Source organism: Cyprinodon variegatus, unplaced genomic scaffold (assembly GCF_000732505.1).
Source record: "Cyprinodon variegatus isolate N-32 unplaced genomic scaffold, C_variegatus-1.0 Scaffold207, whole genome shotgun sequence".
In the NCBI taxonomy this organism is placed as follows: domain Eukaryota; kingdom Metazoa; phylum Chordata; class Actinopteri; order Cyprinodontiformes; family Cyprinodontidae; genus Cyprinodon; species Cyprinodon variegatus.
The window spans coordinates 318761-343036 of record NW_015150660.1 but is presented as its reverse complement, the minus strand read 5'-3'; the positions used below and the strand labels follow the sequence as shown (position 1 = coordinate 343036).

At 37.7% G+C, this 24276-nt stretch overlaps 1 protein-coding gene across 5 annotated transcripts in view; it reads left to right on the top strand.

Moving 5' to 3' along the window:
- stard13 (StAR related lipid transfer domain containing 13) overlaps window positions 1-15042 on the top strand; it is a 72104-nt gene extending 57062 nt beyond the window's left edge. For 4 of the 5 annotated variants that reach the window (XM_015380098.1, XM_015380101.1, XM_015380100.1 and 1 more), the window contains 10 exons: window positions 1524-2800; window positions 4901-5071; window positions 6881-7040; window positions 7166-7364; window positions 8274-8487; window positions 8578-8692; window positions 9179-9439; window positions 9664-9881; window positions 12024-12200; window positions 12281-15042. In XM_015380098.1, the coding sequence (XP_015235584.1) occupies window positions 1524-2800; window positions 4901-5071; window positions 6881-7040; window positions 7166-7364; window positions 8274-8487; window positions 8578-8692; window positions 9179-9439; window positions 9664-9881; window positions 12024-12200; window positions 12281-12395 (2907 nt within the window). In that variant the 3' untranslated portion in view covers window positions 12396-15042. The remainder of the gene's footprint in view (window positions 1-1523; window positions 2801-4900; window positions 5072-6880; window positions 7041-7165; window positions 7365-8273; window positions 8488-8577; window positions 8693-9178; window positions 9440-9663; window positions 9882-12023; window positions 12201-12280) is intronic. The other variant, XM_015380099.1, reaches the window with a different exon arrangement.
- Window positions 15043-24276: the final 9234 nt, after the last annotated feature.

Here is a 24276-nt window from a genome sequence, read left to right as displayed (position 1 = left end):
CAAGAGAGGGAGCACCTATTTAAAAGCTGCTCTTTGCATCGCTCATACAACTTTATGTTCCAAAAGATGATTTGCAATTTTTACACTATGTCAGGTTCACCCCTGGTAAGTAAAAATGGGGACGACCACGTAGGACGGCCTTACGTAAACATATCAACGGACATATCAAGGCTTACAAACATCGGCCAGTGTAAAATTAATCAATATGATGTTTCACTTTCACAAAGTTTTTTTGTATTCTAATTTTTCCAATGTGTCTAAAACAATCTAAATATAAAACTTTTTTGAAGAAAATTATTAATTGATTAGCAAGAGAGAGTAGGAATTGCTAATTTCTGATTTGAGCTCAGAGAGCGTTCTCTTCATCCTGTCTAAGACGTTACAGAGGCTCCACTTCTCCTAATTTCTAAACCGAAATGCGGCTTCTTTCGCAGCTCGATTGCAAAAGCATAATTTCAAGAGGAGATAACCACTGCTAGTCTGATTGGGGGTACTTCTGTTTCTCCCAATTATAGCTACAAGTATTATTCCTTTGATTCTTAGTCAGCTGCTGATTCTTAAGTATACATTTATATTCATGCCCTGTTAGTCCTTTTCAGTTCCTCTTATTCTTCTCGATGCACTGTGGTAAGGAAATTCTGACAGACACACCTAAGAGCATGGTGTCATTTACAGACAGACTGATTTGTAAGCTGCCGTTAGCTTTATGTCTTTTTATGGCAGTTATAATAGAAAGAAACACCATCTTTAAACTTTTGGGTGCCAATGCATTTACAATATTTACTCTATTTCTTTTTTTTATGCTTCAAAAAACCTCGAAATGCTATTTTCTTTTGAATTTTACTTGCTAGAATAATAGAAACTTGCCTGTAATTATGAAGTGACAAGAAATTAACAATATATGTCGAGGCTTCAAAAGCTTTATGTTCTGGGAATTGTTCATCCAGAGAGGCTGAGCCTGATCTATTCTGCTAAGAAAAATGTTTGTACTGCGTAGATTAACGTTTCCTTTCAACTTTAAGAAAAAATGACAAGTTAGGAATCTGTTATCAAGTTTTTTATGCTTGACCCAGACATAAACTGACCCACGTATCACTGTCTTTATTCCCACACTTTTTTCAACTTCATATTTTTTTGTGTGACACAAGCTGTAATCTGGTAATATTAAAAATTGGGGCCAAATAACAGCTTTGTGTTCACTTCTGTTGTAATCTATAACAACACATGAAATGACCTTGCAGTTAAGTTTTATTTTTAGTATCAGTGTTGAAAGGAAGTGGGTTTGGTCAGCTTCCACAAAATTTCCGAAGTTGCATTTGTTTGCTTTCAATAAGAGTAAACAGCAAAATATATTTTTATAAACTTGTAATGATAAGTTGATAGTAAAATTTTTGCAACTGACATATATATATATATATATATATATATATATATATATATATATATATATATATATATATATATATATATATATATATATATAGATGTGTGTATTTTGATCTTTTTCCTCTTTCTCTCTGTAGAGTGATGATTCTGATGAAGATGATCCTCTGGCCATCAGTAAAAGGTGGACATTTGAGTGGAGCAGCAGACGCTGGTCTCGCCTGCAGGACTTCCTTTTGGAAAGCACCAATGATAGCAGCCCAACGGGTCAAGGAGAGGGTCTTCGCAGCACAGTGAGCAGCGAGAGCGTACTGACGGACCTGAGTGAGCAGGAGATCACTGAGGTCTCCTCGCTCCACAGCGAGGACTCAGCCTCTGCCATGCCCGACTCTATTTCCATGGCGTCCCTGTCTGCGTCCTATCAACCGCCGAGGGAATTCCCACACTACAACTCCCTGCCCATCAAAAGCAGCCGCCATGGGAGGAGTAAAGCTAAAGAGTTCCTTCGCAAAATGGAGGTGATGCGAACCTGGGGGCCGTCGACAAGGAGGAAAAGCTCAAATCGGAGGCCGCCGCTGGTCATCAGTGAGCCGGTGTTACAGGGGGAGGAGCCTCATGCACTTCAGATGCTTCATTGCACCCCCATCAGCCAATTAGAACACAGCCCAAAACACAACTACCAAACAGATGAGGTTTCTGATAGCAAAACATTGGAAAGCCAGATCCCAGTGAATGTTAGTCCAAGCGAAGAAGCTATGGTGCTCAATGTTCAGGAGCCTGCGTGTTCAAAGCCACGAGTCTCCAACAAGAGAAGCAGCATGTACCTGGAGGATATGGAGTTACCTTCTCAGGGTAAGAGGACTGAAGGTCAAAGCCAGTTTGGCAGAAACCAGTTTCACTCATATGAAAACCTCCTCATTCACATCCCCAAAGATCACAAGCCAGGCACTTTCCCCAAAGCTCTGTCTATTGAAAGTTTAACACCCTCCCCGAGCGACAGGAACAATAACCCCCAGTCACATAGCCAAGCCTCCCCGACTGAGAACGGCCTGCGTGAGTCCTTATCTAAACCTGCCTGTCCTGGAGCTCCAAGGGGCAGCAGGGTTAGCGTTTATGACAACGTGCCAGGCTCCCACCTTTATGCCAGCACCGGGGACCTCCTGGACTTTGAGAAGGAGGACAACCTCTTTCCTCACCTGGACGACATCCTCCAGCACGTCAGTGGCCTGCAGCAGATCGTGGACCACTGGAGCCGCAGTGTGCTGCCTGAGGGGGACGCAGGGGAGGAGGAAGGGGAGGGCAGGACCACCCCCAGTGAAGGCGAGAGGGATGGGGTCTCTTTAAATGACACAGATTCAACGGGGACCAGTCGGGAGAGGCGGGACTCTGGAGTCGGTGCATCACTTACAAGACCTCGGTAAGCAGCTGAACAGATATTAGAAGTATTTCTTATAACTGAGGTCTTATTTTTCAAGTTTCAGTCTAAACTTATATTGATTGCCGTCGATCCACTGAAGCTCTTCTGACATTTTCTAATCCTACCGACATAAGGGGCATAATAACTCCATATAAGGGTAAAATGTAATGAACATGAGAGATATTACCCCGTTATTCAGGTAAATAATCCGGAATGTTATTTTTAAACATTTAAAATACAATAACCGCTCGCACTAAGGGTTAAAAAATAAGCCAGTGTTTATTTTTTAATCCATTTAGACATGTTGTAATGTAGTAATAGTACAGTCGCCAAAGATATACATACAAAAGTTAGATAATTATAAAACAACACGAAAACATGCAAGAAACCAGACCTGGAGAAAAACAAACATGTTTTATAGGTGAGATCTGAAAGTGGAAAGAAAGACAGATTATTATTATGAATGGAAAGGAGTTCCAGAGGTGAGGAGCAATAGTAGTACCAGTAGAGAAGGTTATCTTGAAGTAGAGCAGAAGTAGTAACACTAGTAAGGTTGAAAGAAGGTGATGTAGTGTTCAATGGCATAACAACACAACAATAGGCCCATAAGCAACATTATCTGGGTGGGCGTTATATGAAGTAAAGCACGTGATAAAGATTCAGGATACAGCAACAGTTCCATAAATCAGCCAAGAAGATACAATTATCAATTTCCAGTCGTACACAACTGACCCAAATCGTGCCCCATACATACACACACCCCTCTCTCTCTTGTTGTGCCTGTGCAATCAAAGTAGTTCTAATCCGCACATGATGCACAAATTTTTGTAATGCTGCACGCTTTTACTCGCATTAAAAAAAACACCACCTCGCATAGTCGAAAATTCGTGAGAATTTCTCCGACTCGCGGGCATCTGTGAACAACTACCTATATCAAGGAGACTCCCTGAACAGCCCCCTCCTCACCCACGCTATCTTCATTCATCTCCTGGTCGCTATCTTTACTCACTCTTCGGTTCTTTGAAAGAACGTGTTTATTTTGGGAAGTTTTTTTCAGTTCTTCCAGCAGCTCTTCTTTGCTTTTTCTTTTCTGGAATCTGCTTAAGTATCTCATTTTGGTATCCATCGTCGCTAACACATTGTATGTAACGGTTAGGGTTAATCAACGCTCTGGGTTACCCATAATTCCAAGTCGTAGTGTAAAAAATAAAATACTCAAATACGTTGTTCTTTTAAGATCTTTATTGCAGTTTTGAAACATATGAGTGTGTTTTTTAATATCGATATGATTAATATTATATATTTATCGTTCAATTCCTAATATATCGATTTAAAAGAAAAAAAGATTTTTACCTTAAACAATGAGGAAAAATAGACGTCTGCACCGCCACTCTGGTAGATAGTGCTGTGGAGCCCTTTTGCTGTTCAGCGCCATTTCTGTTGCTAAGGCAGTCATAGTAAAAAAACAAAAAGTAAGACGTGGTCGGAGTCAAACCAGAAACATTAATTCTGATGAACATTTACAGCACTTGCTTTTTTATTTATACATTTAATTTTGTTAGCTGGGAAAAAAATCCCTATATATTGCAATATCGTGATAACATTGTATTGTGACAGGAGTATTGTGACATCGTAACACCCATGCCAATACTCACCCCTATTAAATTACAAGCTTTGACATTTTCAGCTGTAGAAAATAGCAGGAATGCAGTGTAGTTTAACATCCATTATCTGCTGTTGGCAGAATGACACCTAACATTTTTATGATTAATTTACACTTTGGAAAATAAAAGCTTTGATACATTATATTTTATTCTTATATTGTGAAGATGTATTTTTATTGCAGCTTAAAAGACACTAATAAAATGCTTTGTCTGCAATTGAGGACATGTGCTTAAATAACACGTTAATAAAATTGACATTCCATTTTCTAGAGGGAATCCTGTCCGTTTAAGTTTTACTATTTACTAAAAATGAATGGTTTAAAATACCAGCACAAATACTGTATGCCTGTAATCCACAATGAAATTAAAATGATATTTAGACCCAAATGATTGTGCTGTCTGAGTCAAATTATCTTTATACTCTAATCCATCCCAGTCTGCGTTGGCCCAGTTTCAGAACGTCTGATCATCTCAACCAGCCGGCATCATCGCTGCAGATCAGCAGCCAGTCAGCGGGCCAGCTGAGCCTGCTCCAGAAGTTTTCTCTGCTCCGCCTCACCGCCATCATGGAGAAATACTCCATGTCCAACAAACATGGCTGGACCTGGTATGTATAAATACAACCGGATTGCATAAAAAAATCATTTGTCTGTAGCGTTGCAGATTACAAAAATATAATGTAAACTCAGGTACACATCTCTGTGTGAGATAATTGGTAAACAAAGATTAATTAAGAATTAAGAGCACAGCAGATTGGTTTGGGATAAAGGATTACTTTTATCAAAGAAGATTTAAATTGAAGTCAGGAGGAATTGCAGTAATTTGCTAGTCAGATACGAGAAAAAAAGACAAGAGTAAAGATACTGTAAAAAGGAACTCATAAGGAGTCATGCAAAGGGAACACAGGGAAGAGGACTTGTAAATATACAGACGACAGGGATCTGGTCGCATTGCTTGGATAAAATCTAAAACATCGTGACCCTAAACACCACTTCCACTCTAATACCCGGTGGTGACGGCATCATGCTCTGGGAATTTTCTTTTTTTAGGTAGAAACATTTAAGCTGATCAGAGTTAGAGGTGAGAGAAATGGTACCAAATTTAGAGTTTTTAAAGAAAAGTAAAAACATTTTTGAAGCTGCAAAAGACTTGACACTTGAGTAGTACTTTAGTAGCCAGTCGCTCAACAGCCCACAGCAAAATTAATCTGGGTCTGCTTCCTTCTTTTCTTAAGTCTAAGATAATAAAACAGCCAAAAGTATTCCAACCTTTTGTTGGTCATGTTAAGCCGGGCAAACACCGTACGATATTTTCCATCATTGCACTCAGCTACAGCTCAAACTTTATGGTGAAACCGCAGGGTTTAAAGGTTTACAGCTCATGATGTATGTTCTAACACTGTACTGCCCAACGCTCTGATGCGATCTAACTGTTCACACGGCACGTCCAAAAACTACAGGTTGGGGTGAGTGCTGAAAGATAGCACTGGTTGGACTTGTCAATCTGGAAGAAGAAGAAGACGAACAACTCAGTTTGCACATGTGCAGTGCTCAAGTTTTGGGAAATCGGCTCGCAGCTCTGCTTCAACAGCAGGATTTACCCACAGACACATTACAAGGGCTGACTGAATGTCAAACGTGTGATTTTCTCCCAACCTTATGATTCCTGATCGGGAGGTGATCGCAAGAGGCTGATCGCCCTCATTACCCCTGAATATTACACGATGGAGGACGCATGAGGAGGCTGAAACTCTGTCCGATCCAAAGAATTCTTGCACACCTGGAAAATCTGCCTGAAAAGGGCAAAAACTTTTACAGCGTATACCCGGCTTTAGTTATCTTTAAAGAGGAAATATGGAGACAGGTGCTTAGAATATAAATGGACTCCACAATTTTAAGCCTTTATTTGTAAGAAATAAAAAAACTGTACACTACTGTACAATTATGCTCTGCTATATGTTCCTATATCATGTAAAAAGCCCCAAAAAATAAATGGAAACGTGGTTTTAATCTAAGAGAGAGAGAAAAAGTTAAAGGTGTGTAAATACTTTTCTTGGGCACTGTACCGTATGTTCCTTCCGTGCTTTACTAGGTATTTTTACTGTGCTCTTCAACCCCACAGTACAGCCTAAGCTGCTGGACCATACAGACAATTAACACCTTCAACTTGAAAACATGACTTAACATCAATGAGTTTGTCCATGTGCAAGCGTTTGTCAGGGACAGAGCCCACCATTCCTCACGACTCACAAACACAAACGCATCCCTGTGTCGTTAACAGCCAGTCCTGTTAATTTTTATAGTGCCCTACAGGGAAGTCCTGTTGACCAGAGTGTACATGCATAGGATGATAATGAAAGCATAGAAGGCTGTCTTCCCACACACTTCCCTAATTGTTTTCTGTCTGTCGCTGGCAGGTCCGTACCGAAGTTTATGAAGCGTATGAAGGTGCCAGACTACAAAGAGAAGAGTGTGTTTGGTGTTCCTCTCATTGTTCATGTCCAGCGCTGTGGGTTTCCACTTCCTATGTGTTTACAGCAGGCCCTCAGCCACCTCAGGACTTACTGTCTGGACCAGGTTAGTAAACAACTTTTACTGGACTGGTTGTATGCTTCTTATTCTCTGCTTACTTAAGCTGACAGACATGAGGCGCCGTTCCCCCTCTGATCCGGCCGGACTCTCTCCTGCTTTCTCCCTTCCAGGTGGGATTATTCCGGAAGTCTGGTGTCAAGTCCCGGATTCAGGCTTTGAGGCAGCAGTGTGAGTTGTCCCCTGACTGTGTGAACTACGAGGACCAATCTGCGTACGATGTGGCCGACATGGTCAAACAGTTCTTCAGGGACTTACCTGAACCTCTGCTCACAAGCAAACTGGGGGAAACATTTCTTCATATTTATCAGTGTAAGTTGCCCCAATGAAAGTTAAGCTAAATACTTTTTTCTCTTTTATAAACCTTTTTGTATTCTTAGGTTTACAAGAAAAGGAAATGTTTTTTCATTCACTATTTATTACTCTCAAAATGACAGATTACTGTATATACAATATGCTTTATTGGCCCCTGCTAAAAGCAATCCAACATCACAAAAAAATTAAAATCAGTTTATGTTGAGAAATGTTGTTTTATTAAAATCGTTAGCAGTGTAGTAAATAGTTACATTTGCTTGAGTAACATTTTGAAAAAAAAATATTTTTATATAGTACGTTTATAGGACTGTACTTTTTACTTTTTCTTAAAAGTATGGTGAAGGTTTTTTGCAAATTTTTTGAAAGACCCGCCCTCTCCATTTTTCAAAAATAAAATGCACATACACAACCCTGTACCCGCTCCCGAGAGGGAATGCCTATTAAACATGTCTCTTCCAACTGGAGGACTTTTACATTGCTGGAATGTTTCTCTTCTAGAAACAGAAGGAGTGTAGTCAGAGTGTACTAAATCTTGACATCTCTGAGATGACAGGATATTTTAGATAAAAATCTGGCCGCCAGGAAACCAGAAAACCTGGACAGGGTAGAGAGATCCTGTAAAGATGCTATTAAAGAGCTGTCCTACTGGCAAAATAAATAGAAATGGGGGATTTTCTTTCCTCACCTCATACATGTATAAAATACATATTCTGTTCTGTAAAAAAAACTTATATTTATACTATTTTTTTCATGCATTTTAAAACTTTTTAGTCCCATTTCCTAACAATCCAAAGTTGGATCAGTAAGAGGAACATCATTGCTCTAAAATGCAGGTTATTGCTGCCCACTGTTTTAAGGACTTTTCTGTAGAATCTTATTGTTGTATTTATTTTTTTTTTTGACTAGATGTTCCAAAAGAACAGCGGTTGCAGGCCGTCAGGGCAGCCATTTTGTTGATGCCCGATGAGAACAGGGAGGTTCTGCAGACATTGCTCTACTTCCTGCGTGACGTTGCCTCCTTGGTAGAAGAGAACCAAATGACGCCGATGAACCTGGCTGTTTGTCTGGGGCCCTCACTGTTCCACCTCAGCATACTGAAGAACGAGACGCTTTCACCAAGGTGTGCGTGAACTCAACCCGCCCTTCCTCCCTGGAAACAGGAACCCAGCTGGTGACTCAGCATGTCCTCTGTGGTTCTGGTTTTCTTTAGGTCAATCCAGAGGAAGTACGCTACAGGCCGTCCTGATCAGAAAGACCTGAGTGAGAACCTCGCCGCCAGCCAAGGCCTGGCACACATGATCTCAGAGTGCCAACACCTCTTTCAGGTTTGCATCAAACTCACCAATATTTCTTTTAACGCTTGAACTAAACTACATTTATAGATTAATTCTCAATCTTTGTGAGCATATTAAATTCCTTTAAGTCTAATAAAGCAAGAATAAATTTTCTAGAATAAACACATTCCCACAACCACTTAGACTTAGACTATCCTCAAATAACTTTGGATTAATGTAAAAAAAATAATGATTTAAACTCTTATTTGTAGAAAAATGCAGTTTCTCAGTATAAATTATAATTTTTTTTATGGGAATAACAGCATTGAAGCATTTAAAACATATTGAATAAAATATAGTCTGTCTGAAATCATAGAATATCTTCCATCACTGCTACAAGCTGGTGCCTCCATTACTCTTCAAACTGTTACCTTTTCTTACTGCTGTTCTTCACACAATGTTGGCTCTGTTAAATATGATAGCTACTCCTGTCTGAGCTCATTTCTTGTGACAAACCTTCTCCTGATTGTTGCTCAGATCCCAGAGGAAATGGTGACCCAGTCTCGCAACTCCTACATGGAAGCTGCTCTAATGGTTCCTCCTCTGGAGGAGCTGTGCAAGGTCCAGGAGGAGGAAGATGTAGATGAGGAGGTGGAGGAAGAGGAGGAGGATGAGGAAGCATCCTATAATGCACATATAGAAAGGCTGATCCAGAACCTGCTAAAAGAGGCCAAGGATAAGAGCAAAGGCTGGGTGTCCCGCTCGTCGTCTGACAATACGGAGCTGGCATTTAAAAAGGTGGGAGGTCACTCAAATCAAATATGGTGGGATTAGGAGACGGGCAGCAGGAGGAAGGGATTATTAGGATCTTTAAAAAGAATCCAACGTCATTACATGTCTAAAGCATTAATCGTCAGTACAACCAAAGCAGAAAATGTTAACTTAAATCAAGAAAGCGAAAGCAGAAACCCACAGACCTTATATTTTAATTCTACTTTGCATATTTAATATTGATGTTTAAGGTTGGCGATGGGAACCCTCTGAGGCGGTGGCGAGTTTGTCTGGAGGTTTCAGCATCTCCCCACGAGGTGCTGCAGCGCCTCCTGAAGGAGCGTTCACTGTGGCAAACGGAGCTCCAGCAGGAGAAGGTTCTGGAGACACTGGACAAACAGACAGATGTGTATCATTACTCCTGCTGCAATATGGCACCTCAGCCCAGCTGTGACTACGTGGTACTGAGGTAGGATTAATAACTGCATGGAGAAGACTGTAAAAATGATTTGCATTTGTGGACCATACGTATATTTAGATCTTTTTCTTTATTTTGAACTAAAATAAAAAAATAGAAATAAAAAAATAGAAAACCTTATAGTTTGAAAAGGACTTTTGGAAGAAGTTTAGAAAAACCTATCAGGCCTAAACCCTTTAGTCAGAATCAACTTAAAATTAACATTTATTTAATTAAAATTTACTGTGACTTGACAAACTTTTTTGACACAATACAGCATACTTAAAAAGAACAAAACTGAGGGAGAACAGAATGCGTGTGTGTGTGTGTGTGGACACAAAATTTAGACTGGATTAAGAAATTTATGAACTTTAGTATTATTAAATTCATTGTCACAACATTTGGAGGTAATTTTTCTTTAGACTGATATGATAAAAGTAAACATTTGGAAGATGAGCTTTGCTGTTCAATTCAGTTCAGTTAATTTATGTAGCATCAATTTACAACACAACTGCATCAAGGCACTTTACAGACATTTTAATCAGATCATACAGTCAGATTTGTTTAGTGTTGTATCAAAGGAAACCCGGCTGATTGCATTGAGTCATTGACTTTGCAGGATTCTATCCTAATGGATGAGCATTTGGCTGCAGTAGTTATTTTCTTTCATTTTGTCATTCACTCAACAACAGCCCTTCACACCAAGCATGCATGTAGTGACGGTGGAGAGGAAAAACTCCTTCTTAAAGGAATAGTACACCCAAAACATGATTAGCCTTCATTTTCTACTCACCCCCATGCTGAACAACACTCTGGAGTACTTTTTTGATATCTCAAATGCATCTGGAGATCTGGGAGGCTTCTTGCTGTCTGCTGACATTCAAATAATGGAGGTCCATGGTGCCCGAGACAGAAAGGTCCATAAAAGTCCACAAAAAACGTGTCAATATTCCTCCATACTGCTCGTCCAATGTATTCCAAGTCTCCTGAGTGGGTAGCATTCAGAATTTACTCGAAACGAAGTCCTTTAGAATGTTTTTAGAGCATAAACAGTAGTGTATAGGATTTCCTGAAAGTGCGCACCTGCGCGATCCCGACGCTACGGAAGCCGGCAGACCAAACCAGATGAAAGTGCGCATTCAGCGTCTGCTCTGCCAATAATGCAAGCGTAGAAGAAGAAATGTGCTGTTTACCTGTGCAAAGAAAGAAACAACGAAAGAAAAATGTCTGAGGACTTCAGTGTTGAGGAAGAGCATGAGTTCTTTGCCGAGCTGAATGCGCTGGTTTGGTCTGCCGGCTTCCGTATCTTCGTGAACGCGCATGTGCGCGCTTTCAGGAAATCCTATACACTACTGTTTATGCTCTAAAAACATTCTAAATGACTTCGTTTCAAGTAAATTCTGGATGCTACCCACTCAGGACACTTGGAATACATTGGACGAGCAGTATGGAGGAATATTGACATGTTTTTGTGGACTTTTATGAACCTTTCTGTCTCGGGCACAATAGACCTCCATTATTAGAATGTCAGCAGACAGCAAGAAGCCTCCCAGATCTCCAGATGCATTTGAGATATCAAAAAAGTACTCCAGAGTGTTGTTCAGCATGGGGGTGAGTAGAAAATGAAGGCTAATCATGTTTTGGGTGTACTATTCCTTTAACAGGAAGAAAGCTCGGGCACAACCAGGCTAAGTGTGAGCGGCCATCTGCAGAGGACGAATGGAGTTCAAGGAGACAGAAGCAAACATACAAAAATGCCGTAGAAACAATGAGCCATAGAAGAAGAAAAAACAATTTTCAAGAAAATAAAATGATAGAACAAAAATGGTGATAATCTAATGGTCTTGGACTGCTTTGCCACTTCCAGACTAAGTCTAGTCTATTTGATGAAAACATTAATTATGTTCTCTATTAGTAAATCCTGAAAGACGATGTCTCTCCATCTGTTTCCAGCTTTAAGCTTAGTCACACACGAGTTAAGCAGCAGGACAATATGACAAAAGCTTCTAAGGCTAATATTATATTATAACTTTACGGGACTTTCTGGTAGTTTCAAGATTTTAAATTTGTTTAAGGGTGTGTAAAAGCTTCAATTTGATGTTTGCTCTCCCTACAGTAAAGATCTAACCTAGTGTATTGTTTTTCACCACTCAGATCGTGGCGTACAGACCTTTGTAAAGAATCCTGCGCGCTGGTGTGCGTGTCGGTCGAGCATGACGACAGCCCGTGTGTTGGAGCTGTGAGGGGGGTTGTGTTGGAGTCACAATACCTCCTTGAGCCATGTGGGATGGGGAAGACCAGGCTAACACACATCACCAGAGTTGATCTCAGGTGCTGACGGACTTTCCCTTTGGTTATGTTTTGACAAAATGCACAAAATTTAACGTGTAATGTGGTTTCTATTGTTGTAGGGGAAGATCTCCGGAGTGGTACAACAAAGCGTTTGGCCATTTGTGTGTTAATGAAGCCCAGAGGATCCGCTCTTCGTTCCTCCCAGCAGATCAGAGTCCTGAGTCGAAAACATAATGCTTTACCTTGAAAACCAGTTTAATCATTCAGGCAATCTTTTCTTGGTGCTGAGCTACAGTTCTGGTCAGAGCTACACTCCCAGCAATTTGGGGCTTTTAAAGTTTTATATTCCTAATTTAATATGTCTTTTATTTCTAAATAGACTAATCATAAAACAACAATCTTGAATGATTTGTGAAAGGAAGAATTTGGTGTGAATTTATTATGGATTTTCTGTATTGAAAACAAGGTCCAATATATAGTGGTTCTAGCGCACACACACACACCCTGAATAAAATAAATACATTTTCCCTGCCTGGGTGCCAATTCCTTACGTAATTCGGCAAACAGAAATGTCCTCTAGTGAAAAAATAGTCTAATCCTTGCTTTTACGCCTTGTCTATAATTGTTTTTTATTGTACAGTGGTCAGTGCCAGTCCACAAATTTAATGTTAACCTCCTAATCTAACCTAAAACCAGTCTGGATAGGTGAATATATTATAATTTTTCTGTTGCAACACCCATATATGGCCATATTGCTACCATCCAGATGTTAGATTGAGGTGAGGTTTGAAAGATAGTACTTTATTATTTTATCCACTCTGTGCAATTTATAAGTAACACTGACAAATACAACACAAACCCTCAATACCGGTACCATCATGCTAAACAGTCGGTCCAGGATTCTTAGGCTTGAAACTTTTCTTATCTAAGTATAGCACTTTTATCTAGAAGCCTTGTCCAAATGGGCAGCTATAAATGAGTGCTTTTAACACCCCTCCAGTCCATTCTTATACGAGTCATTTTTTTCGGATGGTTAACTGGCGTTTCCAAAAGTTCCAAAAACATAAAAAAATATATTTTTTAATTGACAAAGCTAACATTTAGCTTTAGGAAATAAATCCCTTTAAAAAGCTTGACCAATTTGCCCGATTTATTTAAACATCAGTATATATGTTAGAGATTGTATGTATAATTTGGACCCTGTGTTGGTTGTAGCAAATCAACAAGAAATTGCGACTTGCGCATTGACACTATAGGAACTATCAATGAAGCACATAAAAGAAAAACGCCCCCTGTTGGACAAAGAGCAAATCAAATAAATCATTAAAAGCCCTAAATTAAACTCCTGTATATGCTGAGTGAACATAAATCTCTGACCAAGACTGTACATTATACTGAGTTGGCACATAAAAGGAGAGACTTTTTATTGTCATTTGAGGTATTTTTTTTTAACATACTTTAATTTATATAATAAATTATGAGATTTTTTTTTAATCTGTTTTGATTCACAGTTTCAAGATTATTATTTCCAGTTCTAAATGCGAAACAAGATATTCAATCGTTAGAAAAGAAAAATAATTTTGCAAGTACTTATAGCCATGCGCATTATTAATGGGATGATGTCTTGTAGATAGAAAATCAATTCTCTATTTATTGTTTTGGTTTGTTCTTCCAAGTCCTCAGCATCTATTGTAATATCTTAAACAAAACACTGAGCTATGATAAGATCTCACTCTAAACTCTGTTATTGGAGAACCTATTTTAAGATTTTCATTTCATAAGAATTGATTCTCCAGTCACAGATTGAAGCACATATATTAAGATAACTGTTATTTATTATATTGAAATTTATCTGACTCTGTAAAACATCACAACAACTGGTTGTTTTAGATTTGTTGTTATATTTAGCTGCAAAAGCCATTTTTTTACCCCATAATCGGACTTTATACTAGTGAATTCTACACAAACGACACAAATGAGAAACAGCTCCAGCTTTTACCGTTCCTCCATTTGCACTTACCCATCAAAAAAAGATAATTACACAGAAATATAACAAATTCAAAAAAGCAACGAAATGCAGCTACAGGTCAGCAGCGTCTTGTAAAAAGTCCATTTTGTCTCATATAGAAGGACCACACATTGATTCAGCAACACGTCAAAGGGGACGCAGTCACCAGGGTCCATAAATATGCTTTGAATATTTCCTGTACAAATTCCCGGATGGTTTCCTCTTTCAGTCGCCCACTTTCAGTGTTAATCCTATCCGAAGGTGTCATTGTATTTCTGTGTTTGGTATTATAGTTGTTGTTTTTTTCTTTTTCATGTTATACAATGTCTAAGACATGAGACCATTTCACTGCTTCTGGGAAGCATGTTTGAAACCTAGTGTGTGTGCATGGTTGTGCCTGTGTATCTGCATTTCAAACACACGTACAGCCTGTACTGTAAACTCTCTGCAGCGCTCCCTGTGCCATCACAGCTCTTCAGGGTCTTCCTATCATATTGATAAGCTGAAATGTCAAAAAAAATTCCAAACACCATCAGTAGAGAAGCAATAGCAGATGAAAAGAAACAACACTCCACTGTGGTACTGCCCTGGCTTTTATGTTTGTTTCCGCTGTAGGCAGCATTGCCATGGTGTTGCTATGATATAATATTATCTCCACAGTGCCGCCATAATCCTCGAGCAGATGCCTTTTGCTGGGTGACAGCAGCGCGTGTGCATGTGTGCGTAAGTAAGGACTGAATGACTCTGACTTGAGGCCTCTGCTGTTTGCTGAGAGGCTCCAGACTTGGCTTAGAGCAGGAGGATTTATGCTTGTTATTTTTGAAAGCGAGTGAAAACAAAAATGTTGTTTCTAAAGAGAGGAATAAAAGTCTAAAAGTGCTTTGTTCTCTGTTGTTTCTTTAAGTGATTTTTGAAATGTTTTCATGAAAAAACATGAGCATGTGTTATAGTGAGCACAGGTTCTTCCTGGCCTTTACATCCTTTGTCACTTTTTCCAGTTTGGTCAGACTTTAACACAAACTTCCCTGAATTTTGGTTGGATTTGCTTTAAAGCAACTCCAAAAAGTAGCTATTTGCTTTTAGAAATGAATAAATATGATGAACCCATATGTTTAATGAGAAGCATTATATTAAGTATTTTCCATATTTGCTCCAAAAAAAGCAAAAGCTCCACCTAAATTGTAAGAAAATGTCGCAAACAGACAGTATTAAGGGTTTAGTCATACTGACCAGGGAAACAGTGCTACACTACTGAATGTATTTTTACTTAAACTCACCATCATACAGCGTTAAGCAGACTGGGAGGCAACCCCGGCTTAAAGGTAAAGTGCACATCAACATGTGGCTTAAGGAAACTACAATAAAACCCACCACTTTTGGATTGCAAGTCAGCTACCCTTCTCAGTTTACCTCTGACACCTCTGGAGGACTCGAAAGGAAATGCAAAGAGCCATACCAGAGGTAGGAACATTTTCCATGTGATAGTTTAATGATTCTTAAGTGTTCTTCTGTAGATCTATCTGTTTTGACCAGTTCTACTATAACCTTCTGCTGCTTTAACACCACAATTTCCCCACTGTGGGACAATAAATGGATTTTCTATTCTATTATTTCTTTGTTGGTAATTTTCTTTAGTTTGCCCTTTTAGTTCCTCCCATTGTTTACTCATTTCAACCTAGAGAGACTCACACAGAGAAAAGTTACAATTAGAAAATATGTTTTATACAGGTAGCACAATCATATTCATAATATTTCTAAGGAAAACAAACTCATTGCAAGGACTCATTGACTCGGCAATCCCTCACACCAAGCATACATATAGCGACAGTGGAGAGGAAAACTCCCTTTTAACAGGAAGAAACCTCCAGCAGAACCAGGCTCAGTTTGAGCGGCTATCTACCAAGGTTGACTGGGGTTCAAGGAGACAGAAGCATATGAAGACATACACGAAATAAGTTCTTTGGCCCGACAGAAGACTTAGATGTTGTGAATCAACATACGCTTGGATGAGTAACCTAGAAAAGGATTAGAGTAGTTCCCCCAGGGCCCGGACACTGGTGGTGGAATAAACCAGAGGATGAGTGGGACTGAGAATGAGGAAGGAGATGGGGTGGAGGTGGGTGAAAGTTTGCCTGCATGCAGGAGAGAGAAGCTGGGCCAGTAGCTAAATGAAGGAGTTCTTCAAAGATGATTGGCTTCGGAGAAGGTGCGGCCCCCGAGGTGATTGGCCTGAGCTGAACGAGCCACATCACAGGTGGTTCCAGTGAAGCGTCTTCTAGATTGAATTTACGCTTAAGCTTCATTGGTTTCTTCTCATGCTTTGTCATGTTTAGATTTTCTGTTATATTTCCTGTTCCTTTTATTCTTTTTTACCCCATAGTTTCTACTCATATTAATTTATTATTTTCATTATTGAGCATTATTTTTGGATAAACCATGTTTTACATTTGAGTTCTCTTTCAGCCTTATGGCACACATACCTTTTTCACCCTTTGAAGTGCTTGCATTAGAGAAAACCAAAGCTTGACTGCCTTTTAAGAATGAACACAATATTTTGCAGAAACCAACCCTTCACGTCACCTAGACCACACCATGTCCATTGTAAAACACAGAAACAGCACCATCATGCTGTTTATTGCATTTTTTAGTAAAGTAGAACAATCCTACACATACAATCAGACTTGCTGTATAATGTTATTACTTTTGTCTATTTGGAGCTCCAAAAAGCAACCCAAATTCTGTTCCTTCCTTCCAAATTCAACCCAAATTCTGTTCCTTATTCTGCTCCAAAAATTTGTTCATTAATAATATTAATTAATTAAAAATAATAGGAGTTAAATAGGAGATGAGCTGAGCTAAACACGGGACATCAAAGAGACCCCAAGTTTTCTCCGACGGAGCTGCTTAGATCCACAACTTAAGTGGGATAATCCATCAGCAAGATGACTTTTTATTTACTTAAAAAATCCGGGCACTAAGGAGGAAAGAAAAGTAGAAAAGTCATGGCTGAAGCAAAATAAACATAACAGTATTTGCATTTCACCTCTATTAACGCTCTATTTAGCAATCAATTAACAATACACATGAAGACAAGACACTTACTACATATGATTGTTCTACTAAGAAGTGACTAAGTGGCGCTGCATATAAATATATGCGACACTTTTTAAATTTTATTAATAATGTTTTCTGTGTTGGCTGATCACATGAAATCCCCACAAAATAATCCAAGAAATATTTAAGAGGTATTAATAGATTAATAGGCCGGTGTCATAGTTTGCTCTTTTCAATAAATGGTGCTCTTCCAATCTAAAAATGTAATTGAGTATGCAAAGTGTGTCTTAGGCCATTTTTTTTAGATTACAGAGTAAATAGTAGTCCTCAGAATAACAGACGGTTCTTCTCAAGGACTTCTTTTCTCATGTTCCGTAAAGCAATGGATGGAAACTAACCCTCTATGCTCGGATCAATATTCAATCACATTTACCTACTTAGCCAAGTTAGATAGATGGCCCAGACTCTCGTAAAGGACAAGGAAGGGGTTTGCATACAGACACCAGTCTCTAAAATCTCCCTGTATGTGAGTCAGCATGTCTTTTTACTGTGCGACAACGGAGAAACATTACTTTAACGTCTAACTCATTTAACATGTCAGTGGTTTATCTTGAAAGTGGGGCACATGGCTACAGCTCCTGAATGTCAATGATCCTCTGCACGGTGGGTGTGCTTTAGCTCTTCTGCTCCGCAGGCTCTGACAAATGGAGAACATCATTTTTCAAATTACTCAGAGAAGGGAAAAAAAAGACCCTTTAGCAGGTGAATTTTCTCCATGAATCAATTTTATATCTGAGTTTGTTTTAATTTGTATTTTAAAAATGCACTTCGAACTAACCAGGGGTCTTATTAAAACAAGAACCATCCAAAAGGATATTTCCACTTGAAATGTGTCAGTTGATGAAATGAATCACATGTTTTTTTGTTTGTTTTTTTGTGTGTGTATAAAACAATTTCTTCCTTTGCAGTAAAGAAGAATCAAACTCTATGCAATGCAGCAGTACATTTTGTAAAAAGGCTTTAAAGGGCCCTCTTCTGGAGAGAACCAGAAATGTAGGCTCATCTACAATCTTAGCCTTTGTTTTCTTCTCAGGATAAAAAATAAAATAAAAAAAAATTCTAAGTGGTTACAATTGCTTTGATATGTCAGTAACATCATCTTGTTGCCAGTTTTTTTCACTCTGCAAGAATATGTTTGATTATTTCTGATAATTACTATAGGATAGAATGAAAATATTTTAGATAATGAAATTAATCATTTAGCTTGCAGGATAATGATGCTATTACTCTAATAGGACACACAGTACTGTCATTATGTCAGCTGTTGTGTTTATATTACCAATGTCAAATATATAAGCGGAAGGTTTTTATTCCCCCTGGAAAATGAGGGAATAAAAAATTGTGGAAATGTAAGGATTTTAGATACATGGATATACAGTAATTGGTGTTGGATTTTCTCTCAGTTGATCATGTTGAGAAGTTAAATCATACTTACATTATTATGATATAACAGTTAATAATTTAAGTCAAAATGTTAGGGTGATATAGTTTCCTGAACTGTTTGATATATTTCACATTTTAAATGAGTTTGATTCCACAAGTAAGGAATGCTTTAAAATCAATGCTCTCTAATCTATATCATTATATTTTGTGTTAAATGAAATTTCAATTTGTATTGACAAATGGTGCTTAATCATCTAACAAACTTAAATCTGCACAAAAAAAGATAATATTGATTAATTATAGAAAAGGCCCTATAGAAAACCCCAAGAGTGATCAATCATTCTTTTGGATTGGGAATAGGTAAAGAGTTACATAATGATCTAAAAATTTTGCTAGGATATATAAATAATAATTGCTAGGAATTAGAGAAATAATACATTTAACTTCATTGATCTCACACTGGAGAGATCTACCTGTGCATTTATCCCATCCCCTTGGGGAGCAGTGGGCTGCCACTATGCGGCACCCAGGGAGCAGTGTGGGGTTAAGTGCAGGCTGTGGGGATCAAACCGGGTACTTGCAACCTTCTCAGAGCCCAAGCTCACTGCTCTAACCACTAGGCCAACACTCCCCTGGCATTCTGACAGAGTTTCTTTTATTCTGTTTCATAACAAAATGAAATATTAAAGAAGATCACTTACAATATTAAGGAACACAATCTGACTTCCTCAGACTTTAATAACTGCTCACCAGCTCCTTTTTTTGCTTAACTTTCAGGATGTTTGATGTGGTAGCTCTTAGTGACACAATATAAATATGTTATATCAGTGACAAACCCTAACATCATTCCTCTCACTTTGTTGCTTTCTCTCTGCCTTGTTTTCACGTAAAAAAAAAAAAGGGTGGAACAGATGTGTGTCCCCTGAGATTGGCTAATCCACCATCTTCTCCCAACCAACCTCGATAAGGTCATCGATGAATAAATTAGGCAGTGCATGAATAATTAATGGAGGCATGTCAGCAATGCAGGTATCCCTGAGAGTATGCACAAACTGAAACCATGAGTTATAAGGAATTATGAATATTTGTAACATTATTCAAAATTGGCTTTGATAGCCAGTGATCAATTGCCCTGATTTCAACATAGGGGCTTTAAGTGGGCATCATGTAGACAATAGTTAGAACTAGTGAAGTCTAAAAGTGATGTTAGCTTAGACTTTAAATTACAAATTCATAAAATTACTAAAATAAAAACTCAGTATAAAAATCATAATATTTTATTAAGAATAAACCAACACTTACATTCAGTTTAATTTGATTTAATATTCTAAACTTATTTCAGAAATATTCATTTAATTGAAATCATCGCTAAAACGTTTGAGTTCTTCAGAGGGTCTGTGCACTGACAGCAAAACGCTTTCTTGACATCATCAGAAACCAAATTCAAGCATATTTGTTTTTCAAAATGTTAGTGTTACCGCATCGAAATTATCATTTTCTCACAGAGTTTCTGCACTCTATTCCATTGTGAGATTAAGATAAAACTCAAAACCATTACAACACTGCTGACACAGATTTTTAACATTAGAATATCTCACCGGGTATGTTTGCAAAAATACACATACAGTACGCACACACACAGCACTCCTCTAACCAAGACTGGTGAGAGGTTCTACATCAAGGCATTAGATTAAGTCAAATTAATCCTTTACTGCCTATTTGTTGGTGACATTGTCAGATGTTGAAGCAATTTATTCAAATTCATGTCATAAATATTAAAATAATGTTTAAAGTATTATTATTTTCTTTGTACGTTAATACTTAAGCTTTTAATTAGGGCCGAAACAATTAATCATGATGAATCGATTATTGAAATAAACATCAACTAATTTAGTAATCAACTAATAATTAACTGGAATATAGAGGCATTTAAACATGCCTGTAGCTGACAGTCAACCCACTAAGAGCAGTAATTATATCAAAATTGTAAAAAAAATATATAAACATTTTGCATCTAAGATTAAAAAAAATGCTCTATTCAAAACTTACGTGGAAATATTTTAGATTCACCTACTTTAATTTAGTAAAAATCTTCTTTAAGGAACCTTCAGCTTTCTCATTATTAATCGAAAAATAATTGACAGATTAATCGATTTGTAAAATAATTGTTATTTGCAGCCTTACTAATAAGTTTTTCTGTTTAAAAATTCATGTTTTCCATCTAATTAGACTTTATTTCTGAGATAAAAAAAATAGGATTTTGACTGATGTCAAGAAACAGCCATGGGCCTGAAAAAATACCTTTATTTCTTCTTCTTTCTTTTTTTTAACTTCATTATTGATATCGAGTTATTTTTAGAGCAGAGTTTCAAATAAACAACAGCACTTTAAAGCAGCCCTGGTAATACATGTAACATGTCATTTGGTATTTTAAGACATACATATGTTTAGCTTTCTGGCTATTACACTGATTATTAGTCATACAAGTTAGAGAGACGCTAAGGTGTCTGAAGGGTCACAGCAGTACAAACCAAGAGGTTTTACATTGATGCTCTCATGTGTATCACTACATGCTGCGTCAATTGAATTATTAATGCAAGCTGGTATTCTAAAGGTGCCTCAGACACTCAAAGAAAAATGGCTTCAGATGCGACAAATTCTCATGACTATGTGGTCTCTTCTAAGATTATCATGCAGTTTCAAAAAAACATTTAGCTTTCATGAATTTGGGTGTTGAATATTTGTCAATGTAATTTAGCAAACAATTACATTTTTTTTTCTTATTTATAGCGAAAAATCTGACTGATATATAGCTACGTTGCTTTACTTAAAAATTTGGCCAAGAAATTCTTTAAATTCCCATTTTAAAAAGGGATTTCAGTGGATAAATCTATTTGAAATCAACATAAGTGTGACAACCTTAAAATTCCACCTATAGTAAACTCACAATGTAGACAACTGTTGGTACATTAAAACAAGTGCTGCTCAAATGCAGCAATAACCTCATTCAACTCCCATTCAAGCATAATGGTTATCTTTAGTCACTAGTTTGTCAGCTCAAAATATTTCTGCCTCACATGCAAACCCACTTCTATGTAATTATAAATAATAATTTGTAAGGCAAGGCAAACATAAAGATTGAGACTTTCAGTTCATGAATGATAACAAATAACATGCATATAGACCATGTATTACAATCCTGTCAGTAAATAAGTGTAATTATTACACACTGTACCTTTAAGAAGTCTTTTCCAGCTGAATGTGTACCAAAAAAAAGTAAAAACAGCTCCACAGTTATCAGGTCTTTATGAAAACTTTTGGTTCCTGTGTTAAAAAGATTGTTGTGCGGTCTAAGCAATATTATAGTAATTGTGACAAAACAAAGTGAAATTAAATATTTAAGCCTGACCCAAACCTGCTGGTGAGCTCATCAGGCTTAAGCAAACATGAAATGCTTAATGCATCAATATCTGTACAGTTTTTTTTGACCCAGCAGCATTTAATTGTCTTCTGTCTCCTCACTCAGAAGAAACATATTTTTAACATTTTATTTTATTACACGACAAACTTTCAGAGATTTATGCGCATTGTGCCAAGTGACTCAGAAAGTTGCACATACTGTTTTTTATTTGTATTTAGGTTTCTGGAATAGCAGATTTTTTTTGTTGTTGTAATGCATCTTTTATCTGTAATGTTAAATCAAACATTTATTATGAGTCTATTCAGGGCAAATTTTAAAAAGCTTGTAAATTTATGAGGACTTTGACTATTTTTTCCCAACTTAATTTATTCTCTTTACCAGGAACTCTGAATACAGTGCGCCCTTTTTCTCACTGCTCAGACATGTCATCCACTGATGGTTACGGTTTTATCCCCCTGCCTGTGTAGCTCTCTCTGTCTAATTGAGTAAAACATCCATATTCAATATTCCTCTCTGCTTCCGGCTATAAGGAGGATCACCAGGAATTCAGGATGACAGATGTGATCTCTTTGGGGATCTCTAAATATTGAGTGAAATTTTTAATAAACTTCTGGGAGTTTGGCAGCATTAATATCTGACTCATCAGGGAGCCGAGGCTCCATGGGGCTAAAATACTAAGCCATGCTTAAATACTGTCAGAAATATTTACGAAGGATGCTCACAAGCGGAGGAAAGGAGATTAATCTGTCTAGTGTCCACTGCTCTCTGGTGAGAACTGGCCTTGCCTCCCTATGTGGTGTATAAGATATAATTCATTAGCTTTTCTCTTACATCGAAGAGCATATGTAATCTCAGCCTCCTAATCTATAGCAACATGTTCCATGGTGCAAAGCTATAGGACAACAAATTCCTTAATCGTAGACCCAGGCCATCCCTTACTTGATAGTTAAACAGGCCATTGTTGTATGGAAAGCAAACTTGGCATTTAAATGATTACAATCACAAATTGGGGCCTACAGAAAATGTTTTAAGGAAATTTTGTTGTAAGGGTATTTTTATGACTAAAAACAGCCGTGAAAATGTTCATCCGTTAACCCATATAACAAAGATGTTGGTTTGTATCAACTCAAATGGAGGATGTAATTCTTAAAATATAATAATCAACTTTGCTTAAAGTATAAGAAAAGTTTCATACAAAAAGCACCACTGTTTTCCTTTTTAATCATTAAAATTCTACTAAGCTAGAGGGAGTACTTCAGAGGATATAACCCTACCGCTGTACTAACCAACACACAGAACATATTTTGTCCCAAGATTACTGAGGATTAAAAAAAATAGGCCAATAAGAAAATCTTTTCTAATCTTTTCTAATACTGTCAGAATTTGGACCTTGTTTGTTTTGTTTACAGGGGGGAAAAAACTCAAATTTAGCAAATATGAGAAGTGCTAATCATTAAATGAATGGAAACATAATCATCATTTGAGTCTACTATACAAACCAAGGTAACACACTGCCAAAGAAAATTTAATATTTTAGACTACTTTTACTTTTACTACTTTTACTTTTTTCATCAGCAACCAAACACATTCTGGGCTGCTGTATTTCACTGTGTTCCAGGGTTAGAGTCCTTCTGTCCTCTTTTGGTCGTGTGAAGTTGAAGCAAGGCCAGAAAGCCTTCAAAGGTAGATTCCCAGGAGGCTGGATGCTCATACTAGCAGAACACACTTCTTAAAAGGCAGCAGAGCCGATATTCTACTCTAACCTGATGAAAGGCACCACCTCGTCTTATCTTTGAGAATAAGCTCTGCCACCCCAAGATAAAGCCCATTTCAGCTACCTGTTTTAGCCAATATGCATAGTGAGTTTTGGGTTTGTAAAAATATTTTGTCTACCTATGAAATTATTTCTGCTTTTGCTTAGCTTTTCTGTCACATTTATGTATTTCAGACCATTGTGCAAAATCTACACTGCAAAAATGTCAATCTAGGTACCGGTAAGTAATTTTTCCTTAAATTAAATGCATTTCTTCTTGAATTGAGCAAGTAAGTGAGGCACTTTGCCAATGGAATAAGAAAAGTTAAATTTAAAAAAAGAAAAAACCAACTGCAGTGTCTTATTTAAAGTGTATAACATCTAATTATCTCAGTTAAGGCTAAACATATTGATTCCACTGATTCCATTGGCAGAT